This window comes from Catharus ustulatus, chromosome 1 (genome assembly GCF_009819885.2).
Source record: "Catharus ustulatus isolate bCatUst1 chromosome 1, bCatUst1.pri.v2, whole genome shotgun sequence".
Taxonomy (NCBI): Eukaryota; Metazoa; Chordata; class Aves; order Passeriformes; family Turdidae; genus Catharus; species Catharus ustulatus.
In genome coordinates, this window is record NC_046221.1 from 140,790,109 (window position 1) to 140,814,744 (window position 24,636).

The window sequence follows — 24,636 nt, forward strand, 5'->3', positions numbered from 1 at the left end:
TCGCGCGAGAACGGCCCGCGCGGCGCGTCCGGTCACGTGTGCGCGGGCCCGGGGCGCGGACGGCGCGATGAGGGTGAAGGTGCTGAGCCGCAACCCCGATGACTACGTGAGGGAGACCAAGCTGGACCTGCAGCGCGGTGAGCGGGGCTCCGGGACAGGCTCTCGGCCCGGCTCGGCCCGCCCGGAAGGGATGAGGCCGGCGGGGCAGGAGGGAGGGCGGCAGGAAGGTGTTCGGGGGGCCGTGGTCTGCGCCCCGCCCCGCTCCGCCGCTCCGCCGGTGCCCGCCAGCAGCGAGAAGCGGAGTGCTGGGCACCGAGAGTGGCTTTGGGCTTCCCTCTTTCCGGGGAGGAGTTTCCCCGGTGCCGGTCGCAGGCCGGGGCTCGCGTGCGGTGCCTCGGCGGAGCAGCGCTCCCCGCGCCGGGCCCGGCACCGCGGGCCGGCAGAGCCCGCTCTGCGCCAGGGGGGCGAGGCTGGGCCTCAATCGCCTTCTGGTACCCCGAGAGTGCGCTTTGTATTTCCCAGGTTGCCCTTCGCAGTTTTTTGCACTTAATGCTGGTTCATCCCTGGCGCATCTAGTTCTGCTTCTTGCACGTCTGTTTTTTAGGCTGTCAAAAACTGTTGATTTTACACACAGAATAATAGTTTTGTAGCTTGAAAGGACTTACCTCTAAAGGTTTTCTAGTCCAACCCCCCACACCCTGCCCTGTGGTGAACAGGGACATCTTCAGCTAGTTCAGGCTGATCAGAGCCTTGGTGGGGCTTGTGTCATCTCATTGTAAAACACTTCTTACTACTATCTGGTCTAAATTTACCTTCTTTAAGTTTAAAACTGTTACTCATTGTCATATTAAAACAGACTGTCTAAAAAGTCTGTCTCCATCTTTTTCACAGCCCCCTTTAAGTACTGTAAGGCTACAGTGAGGTCTGCCTGGAACCTTCTCTTCTCCAGGCTGAACAACCCCAGCTCTCACAGCCTTTCCCCATGGGAGAGGCAGTCCGTCCATCTGATCATCTCTCCTCTGGACCTGCTCCAGCATGGGTTTCTAATACGTGTTCTTTCTGTTGCAGTTCCAAGGAACTATGACCCTGCATTGCATCCATTTGAGGTTGCACGAGAGTACACAAGAGCTCTGAATGCCACAAAGCTAGAACGTGTGTTTGCAAAACCCTTTCTTAGTTCACTTGATGGCCACAGAGATGGAGTTAACTGCATGGCCAAACATCCAAAAAGTTTGTCTACAGTGCTGTCTGGAGCTTGTGATGGAGAGGTAAGCTTACAAACCAAAACAAAGAAGGTGCATATCTTTCTTATTTTCTTTTTTCTCTTTTGTGTTTTGTTGGGTTGTTTATTTGGTTTTGTCAAACCTTGCTTTTCTGTCTTTGTTCAGCATGTTACCTTCATCCTCACTTGGAAGGTGAAACTTTTTGCTGCTCTATAACTCTGCCACTTTACACTCCTCCCCCTAAAGAAGTTAATTAGCTAGGGGGAAGGGGCACACAACCAAAAACTTTTTGGAATAACAATTTTTCATACTGCCTAAAAAAGGCTAACCCTATATATGTATTTGATTGTTTCCATAACTTTTATAAATAGCAATCACCACTTTAATTGGAGCTACTTGCTGAAAAAGTTACCTGTCTTTTCTGAATTCCCTGTCTTTTCTCACCTTACATTCCTAATTTGATAGCACTTGAATACTTTAAAGGTGTCTTCTGGGCATTTGATTGCTTTCCTCTTTTTATAGAAAGTGCCTATGTCACACAAGAGTACGAGGGATGTTAAACCTTTCAGAGAGAAAATTCTATGAAAATTTAGCTAGGTTTCTTATCTACTGATAGAGGAAGTAAAGTACTGGTTACTGTAAATACATAAAATTATCAAAACTGACCTCCATTTCTTTCTTGTCCTTTTTTTTAATGAGACCAAAAGCTTTGAAACAGAAACTTCTGTTTCAAAGAAACATTTCTATACATTTCTAGAGAAAATGTAGTACAGCAACTGGACTGAAAAAATTCTGTTGGTTCCAAATTTATTTGTGCTTTTGTCTTTAAAGGTATTTTTTTGCTAAATTTGTAACTGCTGCTGTTTTTAGCAAGCATTCTAGTTCAAAAATAGGAGAGTGCAAAATGCAGAAAGTATGTGGTTTAGATCAGGGGACAGGGTAAGGATGAAAGAGTCTCACTTTTAAAATTGTTTTTCAAGAAATAAATAATTAGTGTAATGCTAAAATCTGATCAGTGACCAAGCCAACTACCATTTCATTACAAGAAGTGTGATCTCTTGTTCTTGAATTGTGAACTGCAGCTGTGAGCTGTAGAAAGCATACTGAATATTTGCTCTTTTATTTTTGTCAGGTTAAAATTTGGAACTTGACCAGACGACAGTGTATCCGCACTATACAAGCCCATGAAGGCTTTGTTCGGGGCATGTGTGCCCGTTTCTGTGGTACCTCATTCTTCACTGTAAGTATTATGTGTCTCCTTAACAGTGCAGCAGCACAGAGTACCTGTTCACCTTTTGTTTTCCACTGAGGAACTTGCTCTCTGCCATGGAATATTTAAATACTGTATGAATACTCTTAGTAAATGTGTCAGTGAACCTGACAGTTCTATTTACAATGAAATTTTTTCTGATGCTTTGATTCATGTCAGATGTCATTCAAAACCATCGAAGGGATAGATACCAGAAGACATCTAACAGATTTCATGTAATTAAAACCCAAGTAAACTAGTTTCATTAAAGTAGTAAATGGATTATGTTCATTGAAAGATGTAAAGGCATGTAAAAAAGTAACCATAAGCTGATTAAGCTATTGATTGATTAAATCATTCTGTGTGAATAAAACTTTATTAATTCATAGCAACCACAACAGATTCAGTTCCATTTAAACTACTTGGAAATAGTACGTCTTCCTGTTGGCATTAAAACAGTTCTAAGATAACACAAGAAGAACTGTTTTTGAAAACTGAAGTCCTGAGATTGTGCTTTGTTTGAGCTGGTGATAGAAGAGACATTTTCACTACAGTATATTTATCTAAGGTCTATAGCAGGTCACAGGGACTAGATGGAATATAGGGAAAATTACAGTAAAAATCCTAAGTGACTCCAGGTTAGTTACTCCCGTTTTGACAGTCTGTCTGCCTGAAAATTGAGAGAAGGAAAGAAGAAACAGTAGTAATGCAGTCAGGGAGGGGAAGATAAATTTGTAAAGCTAACATTTTTTAGGCCTGTTTGCATAATCCAGGTCACTGCACATTCATGCAAAAGCTTGTGCTGGCATTAGTGCAAGAGGTAGAACAAAATTTGGAACAGGCACCCAGAGCAACTGAGGTGGAAAGTGCCTTTTAACTGATTACAGGCTTATCAAAGTGACTTCCAAAAGATAATTTGCAGTTTAGGGTGACAGTTGATTAAAAATCACAAAATATAGCCTTACAAAATAGCCATCATTGCAGCTCACCTTTGTCCTATTCAGCTATCTGTTTCAGAAACTGGAAAAACTTTGTGGGTCAAGATAGACAGTAGAATAGGTGAGGGAAAGGTGGTGGTGGGATACAAGTAACAAACTGGGAATCAATTGCCTGCTCACAGAAGCTGGCAGATCCCCAGACAGTCTCTGAGCAGCAGCCACTGTGCAGCCAGTCCCCACCTCCTCTTTCTGCTCCCAGTACTGCAGCTTTTATTGCAGAGCATTGTTCCATAGTATGGAATACTCCTTTGGCCAGTTCAGAACATCTGACATGCCTGTGTCCCCTCCCTGTGTCCCTGATTGCTGGGGGGCGAGACAGGGATGGTGGGGACAGCGGGAACAGGGGGAAATGCCTCAGCACCCAGCCGAGCACAGCCAAGGCTTGGGTGCTGTATCAGCACTGTTTCAGCCACAAATCAAAAAAACCACAGTGCCAGGTGGGCTACTACAAAGAATGTTCACTCCAGCTGGACCATGTACATGTTTTAACAACATATTAGGACCAGGAGAGCTGATCTGTAGCTTGGAGGTATAAAATGGAGCAGTGAACAGGCAGGAGGAAGCATTTATGTGTATCACAGGATAATTTTTTTGAAAGGATGCCTGTGTTTAATTGCAAAGCCCATCTAGCAAAATAAAAGGGAATATATTTACATAAAACTGTACATGATTTCTCCAATATTTCCAGGTTGGTGATGACAAAACCGTGAAGCAGTGGAAAATGGAGAGCCCAGAATATGGAGAAGAAGAAGAACCTATTCACACAATTCTTGGAAAGGTAGTAAATCTGAGTTTCAATTTTCCCACACCTCTTCTTTCAAATTAAGTTTCAATAATTTCTTACCTAGCTTTTGAAGGAGAGAAAAATAGTTTGATGTCACCTGTTATCATAATGGATGGCATCAAATTTTATAATGGTACTTTTAAAGTATCTTCATGTTTTTATTACACTTTTTTTACATGTAACCAGAAAGGACTCCTCGAATGCCACCAGAGACTGCTTAGCTCTGTCTGTACTAATTACCCCTTTCCTACAAACTGGTTACATTTCTCTGTAGTCTCTTCAGACTTGTGTAAGTGCTCAGTCTGCATTAAATCACTTTTTTCATGCCGATACCTCACAACCATTCAGTACAAAATACTAACTTTACATCTTTCTTATTGACAAAAGCAGTCTAAAAATACATGTTTTGGCACTTTGAATTTATGATAAACTTATGTTAGGAAAAACATTAAATGCTTTTTTCAAATACATAGTTTGAAACTCTTTAGTTATTGCTATGTCTGTGGAATCTGTTTAAGTTCCCACTGAGATGGGGACTTGAATTGCACTCTTAAAATTTTCATTTGCTTTAAAATCAGCCAGGATTTTGTAAATACACCTTTAGTACCAATTGACAACTCCATTGTAAACTAGCAACAAATGCTTACATGCACCTTAAATGGAAAAGAAAGCTTACCTGCTGGAAGGTTATATCCAATAAGGCTTAGTTTTTGTTTGCACTGGTGAGTTGATTTTCAGTCATATAAATGAGAAAAACCATGTGGGACTCCATATGAAATGATTTGTTGTTTTTTGGTTTTTTTCCCTAACTGAACATACTTGAGTATTTATGCATACAATTGGTTTTTTTAATTTTTGCTTTGTTTTTTTTGTTTCCTGTTAAAGACAGTGTATACAGGAATTGATCACCACTGGAAGGAACCTGTTTTTGCTACCTGTGGCCATCAAGTGGACATTTGGGATGAACAAAGGACAAGCCCCAAGTGTTCTCTGACTTGGGGTTTTGATAGCATAAGCAGTGTAAAATTTAATCCCATTGAGGTAATGGTTGTGTTATATATTGGAAATTAGTATTTTTCTTGAGCAGTATGAGACCCAAACTCTGTTTACACCATCTTGAATTTTTTTCTTCCAAATTTAAATTTTATGTTTTAATGACATATGTAGGGGGATGTATACATAGATTTTGATGGTTATATTATTTTGGAATGTAGCACCATATAATTTTATCTTCCTATCTTTTGTCTCTGTTAGTGTGGGAGAGGAAAACAAAGCAGGGCAATCTCCATTCTGTCCACAGCAATATATACCTGGTACCTTAGTCGTACAGTGTGGCAGTTAAGTGGCTGTGGAGCTGCCAGTTCATCTGTTCCAGTATTCTACTACCTGTGACTGAGACTTCTCACCCTCTCCATGGCAAAACACTTGCATTTGGTCTTTTACAACACTTCCTATTATACCCCTTGACTGGCTATGCTCATAGAAAATGTATTTATGTGGAATTGTCTGTTAGTTTTAAGGTATGCATGGATTCTGAATCTTTACAGGGAAACATATTGAAAATGTTTGTGCTGGGTATTTAGCTGCACAGGAAAAATGATACATGTATGTTCTTGACTGAAAAAGAAACTTATGACCAGCTTTGTGAAATAGCTTAGGTATCAGATGTAAGCTGTTAATCACACTCCAGAAGTATATCAAAGACCATACATGGTTTTGCTTTTTTTTCCCCAGACTTACCTTTTGGGAAGCTGTGCTTCTGACAGAAATATTGTGCTATATGATATGAGAAAATCAACTCCATTAAAGAAGGTAATTTTTTTTTTTTTAAGATTAATTAGTGGTGCAGATAATCTTACTGAATATGTTAATACCCTGTAGCTGTTGGTCACAGTAAAGAATGGGAAGCTCTGAATTCAGAGTTCACTGAATTTTCATTATCCGAGTCTTCTGAGTTTGAATTAATGTTGGGATTTAAACAATGCAGAGTTAGGAGGGCCTTTTTCTGCATTCAGACAGGCTGTCATGCTCACTCTGTTGTAGTTCTTGATCAAGTGCCTGACCTGACAGCAATTTCACAGTAAGAACTTTATGTTCCTGTATTGCATTCTGTCTATGTATGTGTGATTTCTTTTTTTTTCCCCTCTTCCTTGCCAGAAGGAAACAAGTAACTTCATCACTGGAGAGCCTTGCTCTGCACTTGAAAAGGTGTTTCTCCTTTGAAGGGAGATAACCCCTTCCCTATGCACCTACCATAAACATTCAGAAATCCTTTGCAGTGTAATCAAAATAGTAGTTGTATGTGGAATGTACCGATGATGTAATGATTCCTATTTAACAGAATATTTGTATTTATTTAGATAAGAGGCCAGTAATTCATGCACACTTATCAAACCTCAATCAAGTTCCGTTGTTCTGAGCCCCAGAGCTACCTTAACAATATTATTCTTGAAATACAGTGTTCTGGCTTGTGAATATGCACTCAGTGTTCTCCTGTGTTACATACTGTCTGCAGTGTCATTGATCTGATACACACTAGAACATTAAAATTCTATTTAGTTATAAAAAGGAATGTTTCGGCATACCAGTATTTCTTTCTCTCCCTGTGCCTCAACAATTTTTAGTGAAGTTTCACTTGGGCCACTGTGGCAGTGTTTATAAAACTTGTCAGTGATGCCAGCTGAAGACCTGAATGTTGAAATGAACACAGCCAGTGCTGTAGAGCTGCAGTTACAAGGTCAAAGGATGCAGTTTGATCCTTTGTGAACTGAGTTTGAATTTAACAGAATTTTGCATATGTATATATGCTAAGTGTATGACTGTACATACATGTGCATCTAGAATTATAGACTGTGTGCATATGTTTGTATTTGTGTATGTCATGAAAGCAGCGTGCTGAGGTGCACTCCTGCTGTAGGAATAAAACACTGTTTAGTACTTCCTTGCTTCCATGAGCACAGTACTGGGTTTCCTCCTGGGATAGAGATAATTCTGCTGTGGAGAGGAGGTGAAATGTCCATTTTTGCATTGAGAGTTAAGAGCTCTGGAACTCCTAAGAGCAGGGTTTTGCTTATTAGAGGTACCTTACTTATGTATGGTTTCTGGTACTGCTGTGTTCCTGGGATTTGATCAGCAAAGCAGTTGGAACTCAGTGGGAGTCCCTTCATTAATGGAAATAGGAATACAGCTCCTCACATCATGAAGCAGTAGCTCTGTTGCCTGTTTGTCCTGAGTATGGGTTTCAAAGCCTTAAGTTTTAAAAAGGGAGGGATGAGATAGTGATGCTACCTAGATTCAAAATAAGAACTAGTATGAAAAAAGCTGGGAAAGAGGAATGAAAGCAATTCTGTTGAAAGGTAAGAGGAAAATATGTTGGTAGGAGTTGGTACACTTTAAAAGTCATTCTTGTGCAATCTGTGGGATCAGGAAAGCTTAGGGTGTTTTATAGATAGACTTCAGCATTTAAACAGCTGACAGGAACTGTGTTTTCTCTTGCTTGTTACATTCTTAGGTGTTAATCTCAACCAAATACCTTGTAGGTAGTAAAGGAAGACAGGTTAATTATTTGGGGAATGTTTCTGTGTTAGTGTAATTTCAGCATTTCCAGGCTGTCATTATTTGTAAGCAACTGTTCACAAAATAATTAAACACAGAGGACCAAGTCTTCATGAACTTCACAATTTTGACTTAATATGGACTTAAACTTACCCATTTTATAAGAAGATGTATGATAGATTAAAAGTAGTGGTAAAAATGGCTCTGGTGTGGGTTTGGATAGTTCTGAAATGCCATTAATTAATGTATTTACAGCAACTTAAATCACTTCCAGCCCAGGTTGCCTTACATAGTTGTTACTAAACCTAATGCTAGAACTGTAGAGACAATCTCATTCTTAGGCACTATTTTAATTCCAAAAGCCACTGCTGAAATGAACTGAAGGCTTGTAAATTTTGGTTAAAAAAATAGAGATTAAGAGCATGACAGAACTTGACTCCTTTTAAAAGAGCTGGATTCTTTGGCAATATTGAAGTTGCTTAGTAATGTAATTTAAATTATTTATTATACATATAGTGGTTTAACATTAATTGTGTGTTCATTTTGCAGTGGCTGATAAACTTGTACAGGAGCAGTCCTTGATTTTTGACTTCCCAGTTTTGTGGAAGATCTATAACTAGAACAATACTGAAATCTGAGCAAATTCTAGTTGTCATGTTAGTGTGAACAGAGGACATTTCAGTGTCCACTTTTTAAACTAGAGATCACTTTAGAGATCCTATGATTACATTCAGTTCTGGTTGCATGCAGTTCCTGAAAATAAGCAGTGTTCTGCAGCACAGACTTCATAATGAGCAGGATGGTGTCACCTAGGAAATGAGGATTTAGGGAGAATGAGAATTACAAGAATAGGCATTCATTGCAATCTTTTGGACGGGTGTTCAGTAAAGTCATTTAACTTGTTTTGAGACTGTGTTCAATACTGTAAGGGTTAAAATTGTACAACTATATTCTGAAAAATGTGTGTAAATTTATGGTGTTTGGTGTAGTAAAAAAAATGGGGTTTGAGTAGCATAGTATTAAACACCCAACTTTCAGGATTTTTAAATAGGATTATAGCTGGCCTGGAGCATTTTAGAAAATCCTGTTTAGAGTTGTTCAGTTGGTTAATAAGTTGCTCTGTAATTACACATCCACATTGTGTCAGGCATACTGTATAGTTCTTATTTTTGAGTAAATGGTTGGAAGTTCCTCTCAGACTCAGCAGAAGCCAAAGCTGCTGTATCTGCTGTGTCAAATGACTTCCTCTCTGCCTTGCATTGTCCCACGGGGGCCAGCTGTCCTCCAAGGTGGGGACATCCAACACACAGCTTGCTAATGCCTCACACAGCTTGCTAATGCCTCTTGTGTAGTCTGCAGTTAGCAAAGTAGAAAGGTTTTATTAGGCTGTTATCAGCTGCCTTCCTCCCACTCCAGGGCAAACTGGCCTCTTTGTTTGCCATATGCTTACAAACAGCAAACAAATCTTTCCAATGTGTGAGGAATGATTCACTGCTGATACAGTGATAGTGCTGTAGGTGAGGACACAGTAACTTCTGTGTACATTGCTTGGCACTTCCAAAGAAGTGGCAACTGGGCCGGAGAATTCCTGACCTGCAATTTTATGCATAAAATAATGAAGGGGTAATAACTGGGAGAACATCAGAGTGGTACAATTGCTTTGCAAATGCTGATTCACAGCTTCAATTAATGACTATATCCCTTGAAATAACCATTTAATTAGGTGTGTCTGTAGATTACTTAACTAAAGGTTCCTCTAAATAGGACAGAGAAGTGAAATTTTTTCGGAAGTTCCAAATTTACTTGTTGACTACTAGCAGGTTGCCATTTTAAATTGACCACTTAGAAGAATCTGATTCTACAGTGATTTACAGAGGAAAATTTAATTGTTGTGTAGCTCAAAGCAGTAAACGTGTAACAAGGCACAAGAGGTTCTTGGGTTTCACTTCTTACCCTGCTGAGGAAACATTCTGTCATGTACTAATCCTCTGTCTACAAAGTGCTTGTCTTCAGGGGTGTGTAGGAAGTTTTGAACAACAGTGAGTATTTTACTGCCTGTGACAAGGTAGCAATGTGTAAATATATTTCAGGTTATCTTGAACATGAGGACAAATACATTGTGTTGGAACCCTATGGAAGCTTTCATTTTTACTGCAGCAAATGAAGATTACAAGTAAGTAACCTGGCTTTTTGATAATCCTGGACAGGTTATATTTTTTATCTGTATCTTGGTGATTTATGATCATTCTAAAATAAATTTTTAAAAGACTACTGAAACTCTAAATTTGAATTGCTTAATAACCTAGAGAATTATAAGCATACTGATTTTAACAAATATGAATTGATAGTAGACTGCCTCTTTCTGTGTGTCTCAGTACGTGGAGGGGTAAAAAGTGGTGTAACTTAGAATAAATGCAGCTGAACCAATACAAGTGTAACTTGAAATGGACCCTGGAAAATAAGTAGTATTGGTCCAGTCTGAGGCAATATAAGTGTTTATTTTCTTGCCAGCTCTTGTGAAGCTTTGATACATTGTACTGATCAGCTATTTTGATGAGAACATTTCTTAAGAAAAGTAAATTAATCTTTTGTGAGACAGTTCTGGAGACTGCAGTACTTATCCTTTCAATGTCTTGGAGCAGTTTTTTACTTTTTGAACAATACTATTCATGTGAACAGCTAATCTGATATTGAAAAAGCTGTCTCTTCAAAACTAGGCCATTGAAAATGTGTTCCATATCCTTTTTTCCAGGAAGTCACTGATCTTACAATAGATCACTGTTTTCTTCTAGAACATAGGAATTTTATCACTTATCTTAAGGCTGTTTTTCTAAGGAAATGGAATCTGTCTCAGACCTTGAAAGTGGTGTTATATTCAATGTGCTGTTTTTCTTGTATTAATGTTACAGTGTGGTAAAACTATTAGACTCTCTTAATCTGTTTGTTTATAAGCTTGGGGTTTTGGTTTATGAATTTGATTTTTGACTGGTTTGGGATTTTAAATTTTTTTCCTTCCTCTTGCTAAACTAAAAACTGTAGCCATTGCTGTCAGGGACAACTGTCCTCTTGCAGCTTGAAGCATTTAGTTTGCAAAGGCAAATGCACACATCAACAATGCATATGCAAGTATCTGCTGATTATATGGAGTAGCAGTTTTGAATAAGATGCTTCGTCTCTTGGGGAATTTAGAAGGAAAAAGTAATAATCACCATTATAGTGTACAGTAAGATGTATTTAATTTCAGTTACACATTCATCTGCAGAAAGGAAGGTGAGAAACTTGATGAATTGTTTTAACATAATAGTTCTACTAAATAGCATATCTTAAGTAGGTTTCAATAAATGCATTGTCTGCAAAGCACATGTGCTTATTTGATGATCTACACAGTGATTATGCCTAGCTTCATTATTCAAAGGGGATAGAGGTAGGCCTTATCTGAGCTTTGAAGTCCTTAAAAGCAGACCAGCTGTGGTCCAGCAGCTTGGTGTTTACTTTTAATGCTTTCCTGTAAGTAGTGTGCTCTGCTGAACTAGCATTTCTATGTGTAAGGACCAAGCTTTCCCTGTGCTCCTAGGCTTACTACACCAAGCTTTCCTTGCACTTGTCTGGCCTAAGATAATTAGGCAGTAACAAAGGGTACCAATCAAATGGAACTTTACAGTAGACTCTGAATTACTAGGAGTTCACAGTATGGGAATATTTAGAAACCTTTCAGAACTGATGGGCTTGCTGTAACCATTGAGAGATGCTTTTACAAGTTCAGGGTGCATACTTATTTTGGAAGATGGAGTAAAGGAGCCAGTGTGATGCCTGGAGTCTGACCCGTGGACAGATGATGAAGGGAATAGTGGAGCCTATCTGTCCTTTGATAAGGAGCAAGAAACCTGATCCAATAACTAAATCCTCTGATGAACAAACTTCTTTCAAACCCTAAACAATGCTGTTGTCTTTCTTTTCACATATTATGAGCTGTTCTGAGGAGTTCCCTCTGCAATATGGCTCTATCCTTAAGTGTGGTTTATGTAAAATGTACTCTTTACTTAGGACTTGTTATGATACTAAGCTACTGATGTATTTATTTTAAAGCTTATATACTTTTGATATGCGATTTCTTGAATCACCTGTGATGGTGCATATGGATCACGTGTCTGCTGTTCTTGACGTGGATTATTCCCCCACTGGGAAAGAATTTGTGTCTGCTAGCTTCGATAAGTCCATCCGCATTTTTCCTGTAGACAAAGGTCACAGCAGGTGAGTAGTTTTACGCCTTTCTCTCTTGCTGTCATTCATTCAAGTGACTTCCTCCCAAATCCTCAAACTACTGATTCATTCATTAACATCTTCATTGGGGCATTTGCTTCCTGTGAGTGTTGAAATCTTACTCTGTTGGTAGCTTGAAGCTGACATGCTGTGTAGTTGACTTAATTCTGGAGTATGGATCAAGAGTAGAACTATTTAACAAGTAGCAGTACTTCCACAATATGGAATTAAAATTCGAGTAGATTATTGTGCTCGTGCAATTTGTATTTTACCATGGTGAATCCCATTTGGTTTCCCTGTCTATGCATCTTGAAGGTTTTTAGGTTGCTTTATACTGTTTCTGTCACCATTTAAGTTTGCAGTGTATTACAGCATTGCAGCATTTGATTTCCTAGGGATCATCCTATGTGGATGATTGCTAAAAACATTATGTAAAATAGTTTGCTGCATGAATTATGCACTTACACTACCTTTTGTTCATATTTTGTTAACCTGGTTTTGATTTGTAACAGTGCTTTGAATACAATTCACATGGATTTTGTTTTTCATGTAAGGTTTCATAAATCAGTATATTAAATATTTTGCCTGAGTTCAGACTGGATCTAGCGTGTCGCCGTTATGTTTTGGGTTTTTTTTCAGTTTGATGAAAACTGAAGCAAGTTATCTGATCTTTCTGGTATCATTTGATCTTCATAAACTTGCCTTCATTATTCTTTCTTGTCAGCTCTTCCTTTTTCTTTATTCTCAACTTTATTTTACTTCTAATTGACTTCCTCTCTCCAATCTTGTCACCCCACTTGTTACTGAGTCAAGTTCTAGGTAGTTTGAGGCTGAAAGTGTTGAAATACTGGTTGGTGAAGGAGTATGTTTTTATTATTGATTGATGAAATGCTGCATGCTGAGTTAATTGTTTGTGCTCCTGTCCTGCATTAAACAGTGGGAAGGGGGTTTTTACATTCCCTCTATATCTAATCTTCAGTTTTCACATTCTTTTTGAATTATTTTTGTATTCTTTGAATTAATAATGTTCACATAAGTGGTGATATGCAAAGTTAACACACATCACTGAGAAGAAGTTTGCAGACCCCATAACACAACAGTGAAAGGCTTTTTTTCACATTTTAGCAGATTGCTGCCAAGGCCTATGGCAGGGGTTTTTCTCTTTGTCCCCACTTTTTCCCGTTTTGTGTTATAGACATAAATCTAGTGAGGAGAAGCCTTACAAATGAAAAATTTTGCCTCGTGTAAGCTGATTAGAATGTTCTGGTACACTTAAAATTCTTTAGAAGCTGGGCTTCTTTAGAATTGCACAGTTTATATTAATCTCATGGAATGGAGAAAAGTCTCTAAATAGAAGATCTGATCCTACTTGGAAAACTGAAAGGACAGTTAGGAATATCTGTAAATAAGGATCCTGGTGCTATTCTAGTTTTTACTTCTGATGTCATGCCAATCTGAAAAACTCCTAATTTCAATTGCTTTCTATTTTATTTTTAAATGAAAATTTAAATAATGAAATTGTTTAGCCCAAGAAATAAAATTTATTATGAAGTTGATTAAATTTAGTAAATGCTTAGCAAACAGAACTGTATTTCTGTGCAAACTTCTAAATGACAGATCCAGGTTATTTGGCCATGATTTCTGTTTTTCCTGTTCCTGAGAAATGATATTTAATACCTTGTGATGACAGCCACAGGATAGGCAAAGGCTGCAAATTCGAAGTATGGAAGGGAAAAAAGATTTAGTTCCCCAAAAGTGGGTGAAGAAAAGCTTTGTTACTGAGGTACATGGTAGCAGGAAAGTAAACAGAAATTCTTGTGAAAATGCAGATGTGCACACATGCCATTAAACAGTGAAAAGCTGATGTGAGTATTAATGTTTTCTGATTTAGTTGTGCTCAGTCTTCCACATAGTAGTTCTTACAGAGTACTGCATGCTGTTGAATTAAAAGAGGTGCTTAAACTTATTAAAGCTTATTTATTCTGATATTTCAATTACTTTTCTTTTTCTCACAACCACTTCAGCTCAGCCCCAGTCTAGTTTCTCCACTACACTTGAATAGGTGGTGTTTTTGTGTTTCTTCTACGTCATTACTTGGGTTTTTCTGGCAACAATAACTGAGTGGATGAAAGAGAATAAGTTGTAGTGCATGACTGATCCATTTAAAGAAGTGGCTATTGGTAGACAATAAATAGGCCTTACTATTTCCTTCTTTTCAGAATGGTAATAAATAACTAAAAAGGTGTATTTAATTATTTTATTTCTGCTATAAAAATATAAATTTGTTTGATACATACATAATGAAAATTAGACAAGAATTTAACTTAAATATTGGTTTAAATGTAACATGGAGAAACATTTTTCTACAGCACTTGTTGAGCAGGAGTCTGATCAGCAGAAATTAAAAAGGAAATGGAGTCCATTTTTGGTTAAAAAGAGGAAAATCTCAATGAAGAGTAGCAAATCCATTGCCATATCATAAATGGACAGCTGGGATGTGTTTCTTTGCTGTTTGGTATCAGATTCTTTGGCACCTATTTTTCTGCATTCCCATTCTGTAATACTCTCAATGTAATGATATTAATTTAAAATTATTTCAGGAACAGTATGCGTTTCATACTGCATACCCTTATAATGTTTTTCAAAAAGTTATTATTTGACTCTTTACTATAATTTCTGAGAAAGCACTTATTTAAAAAGCATCTTGTCCTCGGTGGTCCTTCATCAGTCTGTCACACTTCCTTTGTATCTCTATCTATACAAAGATAATATCAGCACAGTGTTTGAAAGAGTCAGATTTTTTAAAAAACAACAGCAAGAAAACGTACAAAAGATTGCCTTGAAAAGAATGCTTTCTGCTCTTTGAAAGGTAATGGTGAGAAAAGTGATGATAGATCATTTAAAAATGTTTCTTTTTGCTCCAGGGAGGTTTATCATACCAAACGAATGCAGCACGTCATCACTGTAAAATGGACTTCAGATAACAAATACATTCTCTGTGGCTCAGATGAGATGAATATTCGCCTGTGGAAAGCTAATGCTTCTGAAAAACTGGGAGTGGTAAGAGTTGCATTTTGCTTTTTTAATTATCACAAGATGTTTGGGGGTTTTTTGTTCTTATTACAACCAGTTAGCCTCTTCAACTTTTAAAAACTTGTTTATGAAGGGAAGCTGTGAAATTATAGTTTGACATTTGTGTTTAATTTGCAGATTGACATGTGCAGTAGCTCATTGCATTTACTGCAGCTTATAATAATAATAAGAAAATAATAATAAAGAAGATGAAATGCCTCATTATTGCTACACAAGATGACTTTTTTTGGTCTTGTTTAATGTTTAAAATAATCATCAGTTCTATCTAAACTAGATTTGAATTTTTTATCTGTGTACTAATGTTAGAATTCATCCTTTATCACTGGGAAAAAGATAATAAATTTTGTTTAACCATACTTAAGTAATTCTATTGAAGTTTAGACTTACTACTTTTAAAGATTTTGACTGGCATGTGATTAGTTCGTGTTCATTCATGCAGTTTGTTTGTTAAAAAAAAGTATAAAAATAAAAAAAGATCATGTTGTGATAAGCATATGTATTGTAAAGTGCACTGTTTGCACTGATGCCTAGTTTGACACCGAGGTTGTTGTTAACCTGTGTAACTCAGATACCACGTGGACAAACTGGGGTGGTATCTGAAGTCCACTTAATTCAGTGTAAGTCTGTTTGGTCAAGGTGTTCCTGGTGTGAACAATCACCAGCCTCTTTAGATAAGTCTTTTCAGTTATACTTGTTCAGATGTTTATATACAGACAAAGCCCAAATGTTCCCTTTCAGTAACCGACTGCATAGATTCATCTGCACAGTTGTGTCGAAGCATTGAGTGAATTTGGCACTTTGCTAGGAGTAATCCCTTTATGTAGCTTTGTATTGTTAGGGTATTTTGGATGTGCTTACACTGCCTTTTCTGAGCCCATCGGCAGAGCTGTCAGATAATGTCTGGGGGAATTTTTGATTGATCTTGTGAAAGATTGTTGGGAGAGGTAAAGGAAACTGTGATTCAGGAAAGACTGTGGTACAGCTGAGATGCTGGATCTGTTGCATAGTCATGTCTAGGACTGCTTGTGACTGAAGCTCCATCAACTTGGAAATATCTGTAGGAGAGAAGTGAAGCAGAGCTGGGGCAGGTGGCAGGTGGAGGGACTGGAGGAGTACTTAGGGCTACACTGGAAACAGGATAATTCATGGACTGATGTGCACTCTGAGGCACTGGATATGGAGCAGCACAGTTAAAATAACATGTATCTCTTCAGCCATGGCCACCATAGGTACCAGGAAGTCCTGTTAGTATTCTCAGTTTTGATGTAGAGCAGTAGGTTAAAAAAACCCCCAGTGCTTTGTGGTCTTTGTAGTGATTGTGATTACAGACAGCTGTTTCAGTTGAATTTTTTAAATTTTAGTTTTTTAAAGGATTTTTTTTTCTCCTTCCTGCCTCCCTCCCTCCCTCCTTCCCTCTCTTCCTCCCGGTGCTTTGGTCAAACACATAAATATCAGTTCCATAGTTGCTAACTTTGGGGATCCTGCAAAGCTCATTAGAGACTTTACTTTTGGATTTAATGTTTGTGTTGGATTTGTTTAGATAGTGCAGTGTTGGGTAGAAATATTACCTATTTTCCTTCTGTTATATCAGTATGCTTATGGCAACACTCTTTTCACCTGATTTTATGATACTAACTGAAACATTTTCCATTTACTCGCTATATTTTTAGCGAGAGATGATGATGTTTCTTTTTAAAATGCTGTTCTGTAACAGAATTGTCTGGTATTTTTGATGTTCATCTTTACTCTGAGCCCTTTGTGTGAAGGACAAGTGGTTACAAAGAATGTCATAAGTACCGTTTTCATGTAGAAGGGTTCCTAATATTTTCAGATGCGAACAAAAAGTTCATAGTATTGACTACTAGATGGCATTGGCTCCTCTTATGAAAGAGAAAGGATAATTGACTCTGGGAAGTAATAGGCAAACACAGCTATTCCTGCATTGCAGAAATATTGCATACCAAAAGGACGTTTAGCTATTGTTTAAATGTTCAGAACGTAGACTGGTAAATGACATTCTGCTGTTTCCTGCAGTATTTGCGTCAGTGAAAACTGGCAGTGGATGGGCCTAAAAAAAGACACTGCTTAGTTGTGGCTACTGGGTATTGGATATGGTCTGCACCATGGTCTGTTAATACTCGAGTGTTCCTTGACCTGATGGGAATCCTGGACAAAACAGCCTTTGTTGTTTTTCTTTGTGAGTGCAGTGCTGTTGCTTGATGTGCCCCTTGGAGGCTGTGCCCGCCATGTGGTTCTGCTCTTTGGGATCATTCCAGTGAAGTTTTTGTAACGTGTGTAAGGCTGTGTGTTTCTGTCACAGCACTTGGGCTGCTGGGTCCCAAGAGAACGTGATCAGTAACTATAAATTACTCAGGTCAAGTGACTTGTGGTTTATTATTTGGTTTTTTTTTGCCCTGTTGTTGGGGGAATTTTTTTAATGGGTTTTTGGGTTTTTCTTTTCTGTCAGAACTGAAAATCCTCCCATAATTTATTATCCTATCGTAGGAAAAACACATCGCAACATCAAAAGTCATTTTAAGAGAGCTAAGCTATTTAGAAATACCGGAAGAACTTTAAAGGGACATAGTGTCTTATATAGAAAAATTGATCTCACTTCACAGGACAGAGATTAATTTGTGAAGAAATGCATTATAATGAGAACATTTCACATTCCTGTGTCTTATGTAGGAATGTGTTCAAGCATGGTGTTGTTGAAACTGTGAATATTTAGCAAGATACAGAATCTGAAGTTGTTTGAAGTGTCTGTAGTTGTTTAAAATTTTTTTACAAGCACTATGAAGTTTTATTTTCCAGATGTTTAGAGAGCAATTGTAGTTAATAGAACCTCATGGCTTATCACTCCTTTGGATATATTTTGGAAGTGTTGCTTGGATTTCAGGCAACTGTGCAAGTCCCTGTTTGATCCAGTCTGGTAGTTCCTGTGATTCGTAACAATGCGACTGTTAATGGCTATTTTAGCAGGTTCCACTGATTTTCTTTAGTATCTGTATTTAGAGTATTGGTGTTCTTTTTTAGAGTATTGGTGTTCTTATCTTCACAGACATATGCTTGCTTATTTTATAAATGTCCAGTTCTTCCAGAGTCTGTGGCTATTTTTTGAATGTTTTGAATATTCAAAGCTGAACATTCAGTAATTCTGTCAGAAGTGTCAAAATATGTCTTAAATGCTTAGTTGCTTGGTCTGCTGTTTTTCTTTGCTGAGAAGATTTGATTGAATGACTCATCCAGAGGTCATTGTATTTCTGATATAATGCTAAAATCTTGCAATACATTGTATTTTAAGATTGATTTTTTTTGTGCTGGGGGTGGGTAGAAATCAACATCCTGAAAGAGAAAGAAAAATAGTAATCAAACTTTTTTTTTTTTTTCCTTGGGGAGTACTTAGTTGTTTTTTGCATTGCTGAGTTCAAGGGAAGTTACAGTGAATATATAGTACTCATGTTGTGTCTGGTGAACATTTATCCAGTTGGAAAGTTGTACTTGCTGAACCATAGCCACCCAAGCAGTCATCAGTTCTGACATGCATGTTTCTTTTGGGTTTTAATGTATTTGGCACTGCACTCATTATTCAAAATCAGTGAAACATGAAAGAAAGAAGAAAAGTCTCTGGAGGAGCCAGAGGCATCTTGTGTCTCTACTCCACTGATGATTAAGTCTGCACAGGTTTTATGTAGGGGTAACAAAACTCAAGTAACTGTGTTGGAGCTACTGTAGAGATTGCTTCAGAATAATTTTCTTCATTTAGCTTTTAATGAATTTTCATTAATTGATAAATATGTATTATTAAATAGGATGTAACAGGTGTTATTTTTAAAGCTGTGAACATCTATCTCTGCATGCCCAGAAGTAAGACTCAACTAGGACTTGAGAAACTCCAGACTTCCAATATGTAAAATATGGCTTGTTAAGTATATTTGATGCTTTTTTACCCGTGCTTTTGTAGAAGTGTATGATTTATGAAAAGGTAAATTATTTTGACTTTTGAGGAGGAAAATAGAGCTTGGTCTGAGTGGAAAGGCTGAAAAAGCAACTGTAATAGAGTAGATTTCAGTTAATAGTGTGCAATTAATGTAATTGATTGAAAGAAAGGGATAGACTAGGTTTTTCTGAACTGCACTGAAAGTAATGAACCATCAGTAAAACTTGTAAAAGTTGTATTGCTCTTCAGTCTACTGCCACATTAAAAAAAGAAACTATACCTGCATTTCTTAGAGTGTGAATTCTTATTAACATTACTTCTGCAGTAACAGCTGCAAAATTTTGTCTCTGTTACTTTTATGAATTAGAATAGAGCAGTGGCTTAGGATGCTTAGAATTTTAGTGAAACTACTGATGAGTGAGTGAACAGTAGTGGAGCATAGGTTTACTGCTTTCTTTAAAAGTGCAGAAATACCAGATTTTGAGTATGGGCTAGTAGATGTAGCGGAAGGTGCCGTTAGAAATCTTGGTTTTGATCTAGCAAATTGCATTAGCAGGAGCACATAAAAACTGTCTTAAGCAATTGTTTATCCTTTCAGTCTGTTTCTAATATGTGGTTCCATTTTCTGAGATAATGCTGATGATAAGCAGTAGCAGATATTGTGGGTTGTGGCATTATTTTCATAGTGATTTTCGGCTTGTGATTCAGTTCACCTGTAACTTCCATCCTGTAGCTATGATTTTATGCTCTTAACACCTACATTGCCCTACATTACCTTTCTGGTGTTTTGCTTTTGTCATCCATTTATATGTGAAGAGATCAAACTTTTCGGTCCAGGAAAGAATGAATAATTAACCTAATGGCAATGAATTTAGAAAGATGTTTTCAGCAAAGTAATAGAAAAATAAATAAAGACAAGCTATGGTGTAGAAAATTTCTGGGATATATCTAGATTCTAAAAATATATTGCATCTGTGCTTTTGCCTGCCCTAACCTAGAAGGGCAACCTGAAGAGGACAGATAAACATTCATTTCCTATTCTCATGCTGAATTACAGAAGACTTAATAGTGTGGAGTTTTAAATACAGCCCTCTTGAAGAGGAGCGTTTTTTTTAAGGGTGGTTTTAGCTTCTAATCAGGGCTCTGCAAAAATGCTTACTTTCCTTCTGCTTAGACAGAAAAATAAGCAGTCTGTCTCATCAGGAGGGAGGAGAAAAGGCATGGGCAGTTTACTTGAGGAGGCATTTTCCTATTGCTGACAACTTTGTTGCATTAAAGAGTTCTTTTTCCCCTTTTTTCACCCTAAGTATTTGCTGTGAAATCCTCCTGTGGTAGTGACACAAACTGAACATAGCCATGTTTCTGCCATATAATCTTAATTTTCCTTGTATAAGAAAGAAATTGCACATTTATTATTTGAACATATGAAAAAAGTCACATGTCATCTTTAAGCATGTCTTCCCCTCATGATGTCACATAAAACCCATTTTATAATATATATTAAATTAGAGAGTGTTCTAGTCCCTATAAATGAAATCTCTAACCCTGCAAATCATGTTGTGCATCTTGTCCAGCTCAAAACAGAATTGGAAGTAACACTGCTCTCTTGAGCTGTTCACACTGACCTTTGTAAAGTGGCTTGCAAGAGGGAGTTGGAATTCAGTGTGTTATTGCAGTGTGCTTTCTTAGCTCTCTGCTATCTCTCATAAAGGAAACTTGTCATGGCTGCAGAATTTTCTTTTACCATGGTGTGGATGAGGGTGCACATAGCACAGCCGGGTTTATTGGCCGCTGGCATCCGGTAGTTGGGTGGAAAGTCACCAGCTGTGTGCCTTTCTCTATACCACATTACCCATAAAAATGGAGTCAGGCTCTACCACCTCTTAATCTAGATTAATTTTTTAAATAACATGTCCTGGATGTACCTTTAATTTACAGATTCACCTCTTGTCTGCGGATTCATCAAGGTTATATTAAATCGGCAGCAATTTACTCTTCTAAAATTAAAGGAAAATCATTGCATTTAATTAAAATAAAGCTCTTTAATTTGGATTATATTGGCGGTTTTCTGCAAAGTGGGAACACCTGGGATTTACTGAGAGTGAACCAGCTATTCATAAGCTAGCTCACAAGAAGGAATTTCAGTAGAAGGGGGAGGGTAGCTTTGTGGGGTAAGACTGTAAAATTTTCTCAATTTCAGAGGTCACAATGAGTGTAAGTAAAGCAGAAGGATTTTGATTTTATGAGCAAGAGGGTGTGGAGAAACAGGTTAAGACTATGATGTATCTGGTTTCTTTATTGTCGCACATCAGAAGCTCCTTTGTGGTAGTTTTTATCAATACTTGTTTTCAGACCATTTATGGTATTCTGGACCAAATGCATCTGAGTGTGATGTTTATTTATTCAGAATACATTAAAAATTCTACCAGAATTCACATACAAAAGTGATCTCCAGAGTGGACAATAAGAAGCCACTTGCTGATTTCAAGGGGGAGAAAACACGTCTCATATTATAAGTGGAATTTCCAACGGTGTGTATAATAAGGGTGTTGGTTTTGTTACTGCTTTTTTTTGTTTGCATCAGTTTCTGTCTTTTGAAAGTGAGAAGTTAGTGACACTGAGTCATTTTACAAAGCTGAATAAATAGAAGCTACCTGAACTATTGTTTTACTTTTAACATTTAATACTAACAGATTTTATGTTTGTATGAAAACTCACTAGACTGAAATGCAGCTGAAATTCCCAAAGATCCAAGCAAATCCAAAATACATAGAAATTGCTATTCCTCATGAAGCAATGCATGCTTTAAACAAAACCACAGGGAAACATATTTTTTCCTTTTGATAAATAAACATTAGGACCAAAGGAAAAAAGCCTATTTGAAAAAAAAAATCTTCTCTAGATTGGCTGTCAGGAGAAGGTGTTTCTTACTTTCAGTGTTGTTAATGGTGGCTCGCACAGAATTTTAAACATAATTAAAATTTAGTCTTCTGTGGCAGTACCATCTCACCTGTATTTCATGTGTTTGTGATACTGAGAGGTTTTTAGCTGCTTGATGAAAGTTGGAACTCCCTGTGTGCCATATAGTCAAGCTAATACTTGAAATCTGATCTGTGCTTTGTGCTTCCCAAGGGATCAGAGTGCTGGGTAAGATTTAGACCACCTGAAGAGCTGTCTGTAAAGCTGGTCATGAAGACAGTTCCTCTATAGCATTTGTAATTACATTGGCTAGTGATTTAAATGCCTGAAAATATTTGTTTAACAGGGAAAGTTGATCATCATTAGAGATTAGGAAAGATTAAGAGTGTTTACTGTCAGCTATTTATGTTCTCATTTGTCACTCTACAGCACATTAAAATCTGATTCTCAGGAATTAAATTTGGTTACTTCACTCAGCTTTAAAAGGACAACATTTTGTGTTTGAGCACTGGGATATTGGAATTTTAGATTTTTTAATACTTACCTACCCATATCCTCGAGGAATTTGCTGGAAGGAAGCCATGAATGAAAAGTTAAAATTTTGTTTTGTAGAGGAGATTGACAGTTAAATCCCTGTTCTTTTATAACATGCTTGTCTGTGTTATTTTCCCTGTAGCTTGCACCTCGAGAGAAGGCAGCTATGAATTACAATCAGAAGCTGAAGGAGAAGTTCCAGTTTCACCCACAGATCCGGCGCATAGCTCAGCACCGCCACTTGCCCAAGAGTATTTATTGCCAAATCAAGGAGCAGCGGATCATGAGAGAGGCACGGCGGCGGAAGTATGTGTTCCTCTTCATCCCATCCCATCCCAATCCCATCCTATCCTATCCCTGCAGTGCTACTGTGGCAGCAGTGTATGGGAGTGGTAGAGCTCCTTTGAGCATCTGAATGAGTGATCATGAACTGCTGGATTGATGATAAGGAAAATGCAGATGAGTGCCAGTGTCAGTGAGGACTGGCTGCTGCCCAAAAGCACAGTGAAGACATGGTGACAGATACCATATTGGAAAGAGCCACAGTGCTTTCAGTATGACATGATGCTCCATTGCAATGGAAATAGGATGGGCTGTTTTGGGGTGTGTGGAGAGTTTTTTGGTTTTGGTTTGGTTTTTTGTCGGTTTGTGGTTTTAGTTTTTTTGATAATGCCAGATTCCAGGATGAATGTTTTATGCCCCCTGGATCATTGCCATATTGGAATTTCTATGAGTAGGAGGTGGCATACTTTGCTGTAGCCATTGAATTAACAGTTAAGTGGTGGATCTTTGTCATCTTCATTAGCTGAAAAACTCCACAATCTTGAGCAGCTGATCCTGTTGACGTGAAAAGCAAGCTGAGCTCCCAAGGAGAGGCTCATTTGAAACCTCTCTAAATTAGCTAACTTCAAAGTTACTTTCAAAAGGGATTGTCCTTCTTCCCAAAGGAGCATGGGGCTTTTGGTTATTAGAAACAGAGCAATTCTTAACTTTTTTGGTTTTCTTTGTAGGATAACTCCATTAGTAGCTTGGGGAGGAAGACAGTATTTCTTAAAGGTTTGTACTGACTACTGAGTTTCATTTTTCTGTTTTGTTTCTAGGGAGCTGAATCGTCGTAAGCACAGCAAGCCGGGATCTGTGCCATTGGTGCCAGAGAGAAAGAAGCATATTGTGGCAGTAGTGAAATAATTGTTTTCACATGTACAAAATGTCATAATGAAAGAAAAATGTCACTATTGAAAGAATACACTGTACAAAATTTGATGGACTTTGGTAAGACAGCATAAGGTTCCAGAAGCGTGACTTTTCTTCCAAGTTTGTGCATCCTGTGACTTCTCAAGTCATCATCTGTTTTGAGTAGTTATGGGAATTTCCCCTGTAATCTTTTTTTGCCATTTGTCTGATGTTACTGGACCAACACTTTATATTGCAGTGGAGTTTGACGCTTTTGATACAAGCAGATAACTTGGTGGAGAATATCTGTAATTCCATTCTATTCCTTGGTACTGTTACTACAAAAAAAGGATGAAATAGGTTAATATTTTTCAAAGCAAAAAAACCTGCTCTGTACAGAGTTACAAAAATTAGTGTCTTTATGCTGTCTTTTAAAAAATTTTTTATTTAAAAAAATTTAATAAAGTGACCTTAAGCAATGGACTAGATTTTGATTATTCCAGCTGATTATTCCAAATGTCTGCATTATACTTCTTTCAGTACAATATATTATTTTTCTTTTATCCAAAAAGAAATTCAACAGGATTTTCAGACATCTGGAAACATACAGTAATTTCACAATTATAAGCCGCACTGAGTATAAACCGCACTTCCAGGTGTCAGCAACTTTTCATTCTTTGTCCATACATAAGCTGCACCTGATTATAAGCCGCACGTTACAATACAGAGTGTGATAAAAGGTATCTATTCTATCACCATCTGTTGAGGGTGGGGGCAGTGATCCTTATCTCTGCAGGAGGTATTCTGCTAATGGGCCATCCATTGAAACCAGGCAGGGCATTGTTCTTTATCTTTTCACAACCCATCCTTCCTCCAGAGAGTCATTTTCTGCTAATGGTCCATTGAGT

The 24,636-nt window shown here is 37.8% G+C and overlaps 1 protein-coding gene across 1 annotated transcript; it reads left to right on the forward strand.

Annotated features, from left to right (window-relative positions):
* The first annotated feature begins 15 nt into the window (after nt 1-15).
* Nucleotides 16-24,211, forward strand: DCAF13 (DDB1 and CUL4 associated factor 13). The gene is made up of 11 exons (XM_033076822.1): nt 16-137; nt 1,069-1,268; nt 2,356-2,463; nt 4,159-4,248; nt 5,140-5,295; nt 5,989-6,066; nt 9,900-9,982; nt 11,896-12,060; nt 14,994-15,129; nt 22,698-22,861; nt 23,656-24,211. The coding sequence occupies exons 1-11, from the start codon at nt 68-70 to the stop codon at nt 23,741-23,743; spliced, it is 1,338 nt and encodes a 445-aa protein (XP_032932713.1). The 5' UTR covers nt 16-67; the 3' UTR covers nt 23,744-24,211.
* Nucleotides 24,212-24,636: the final 425 nt, after the last annotated feature.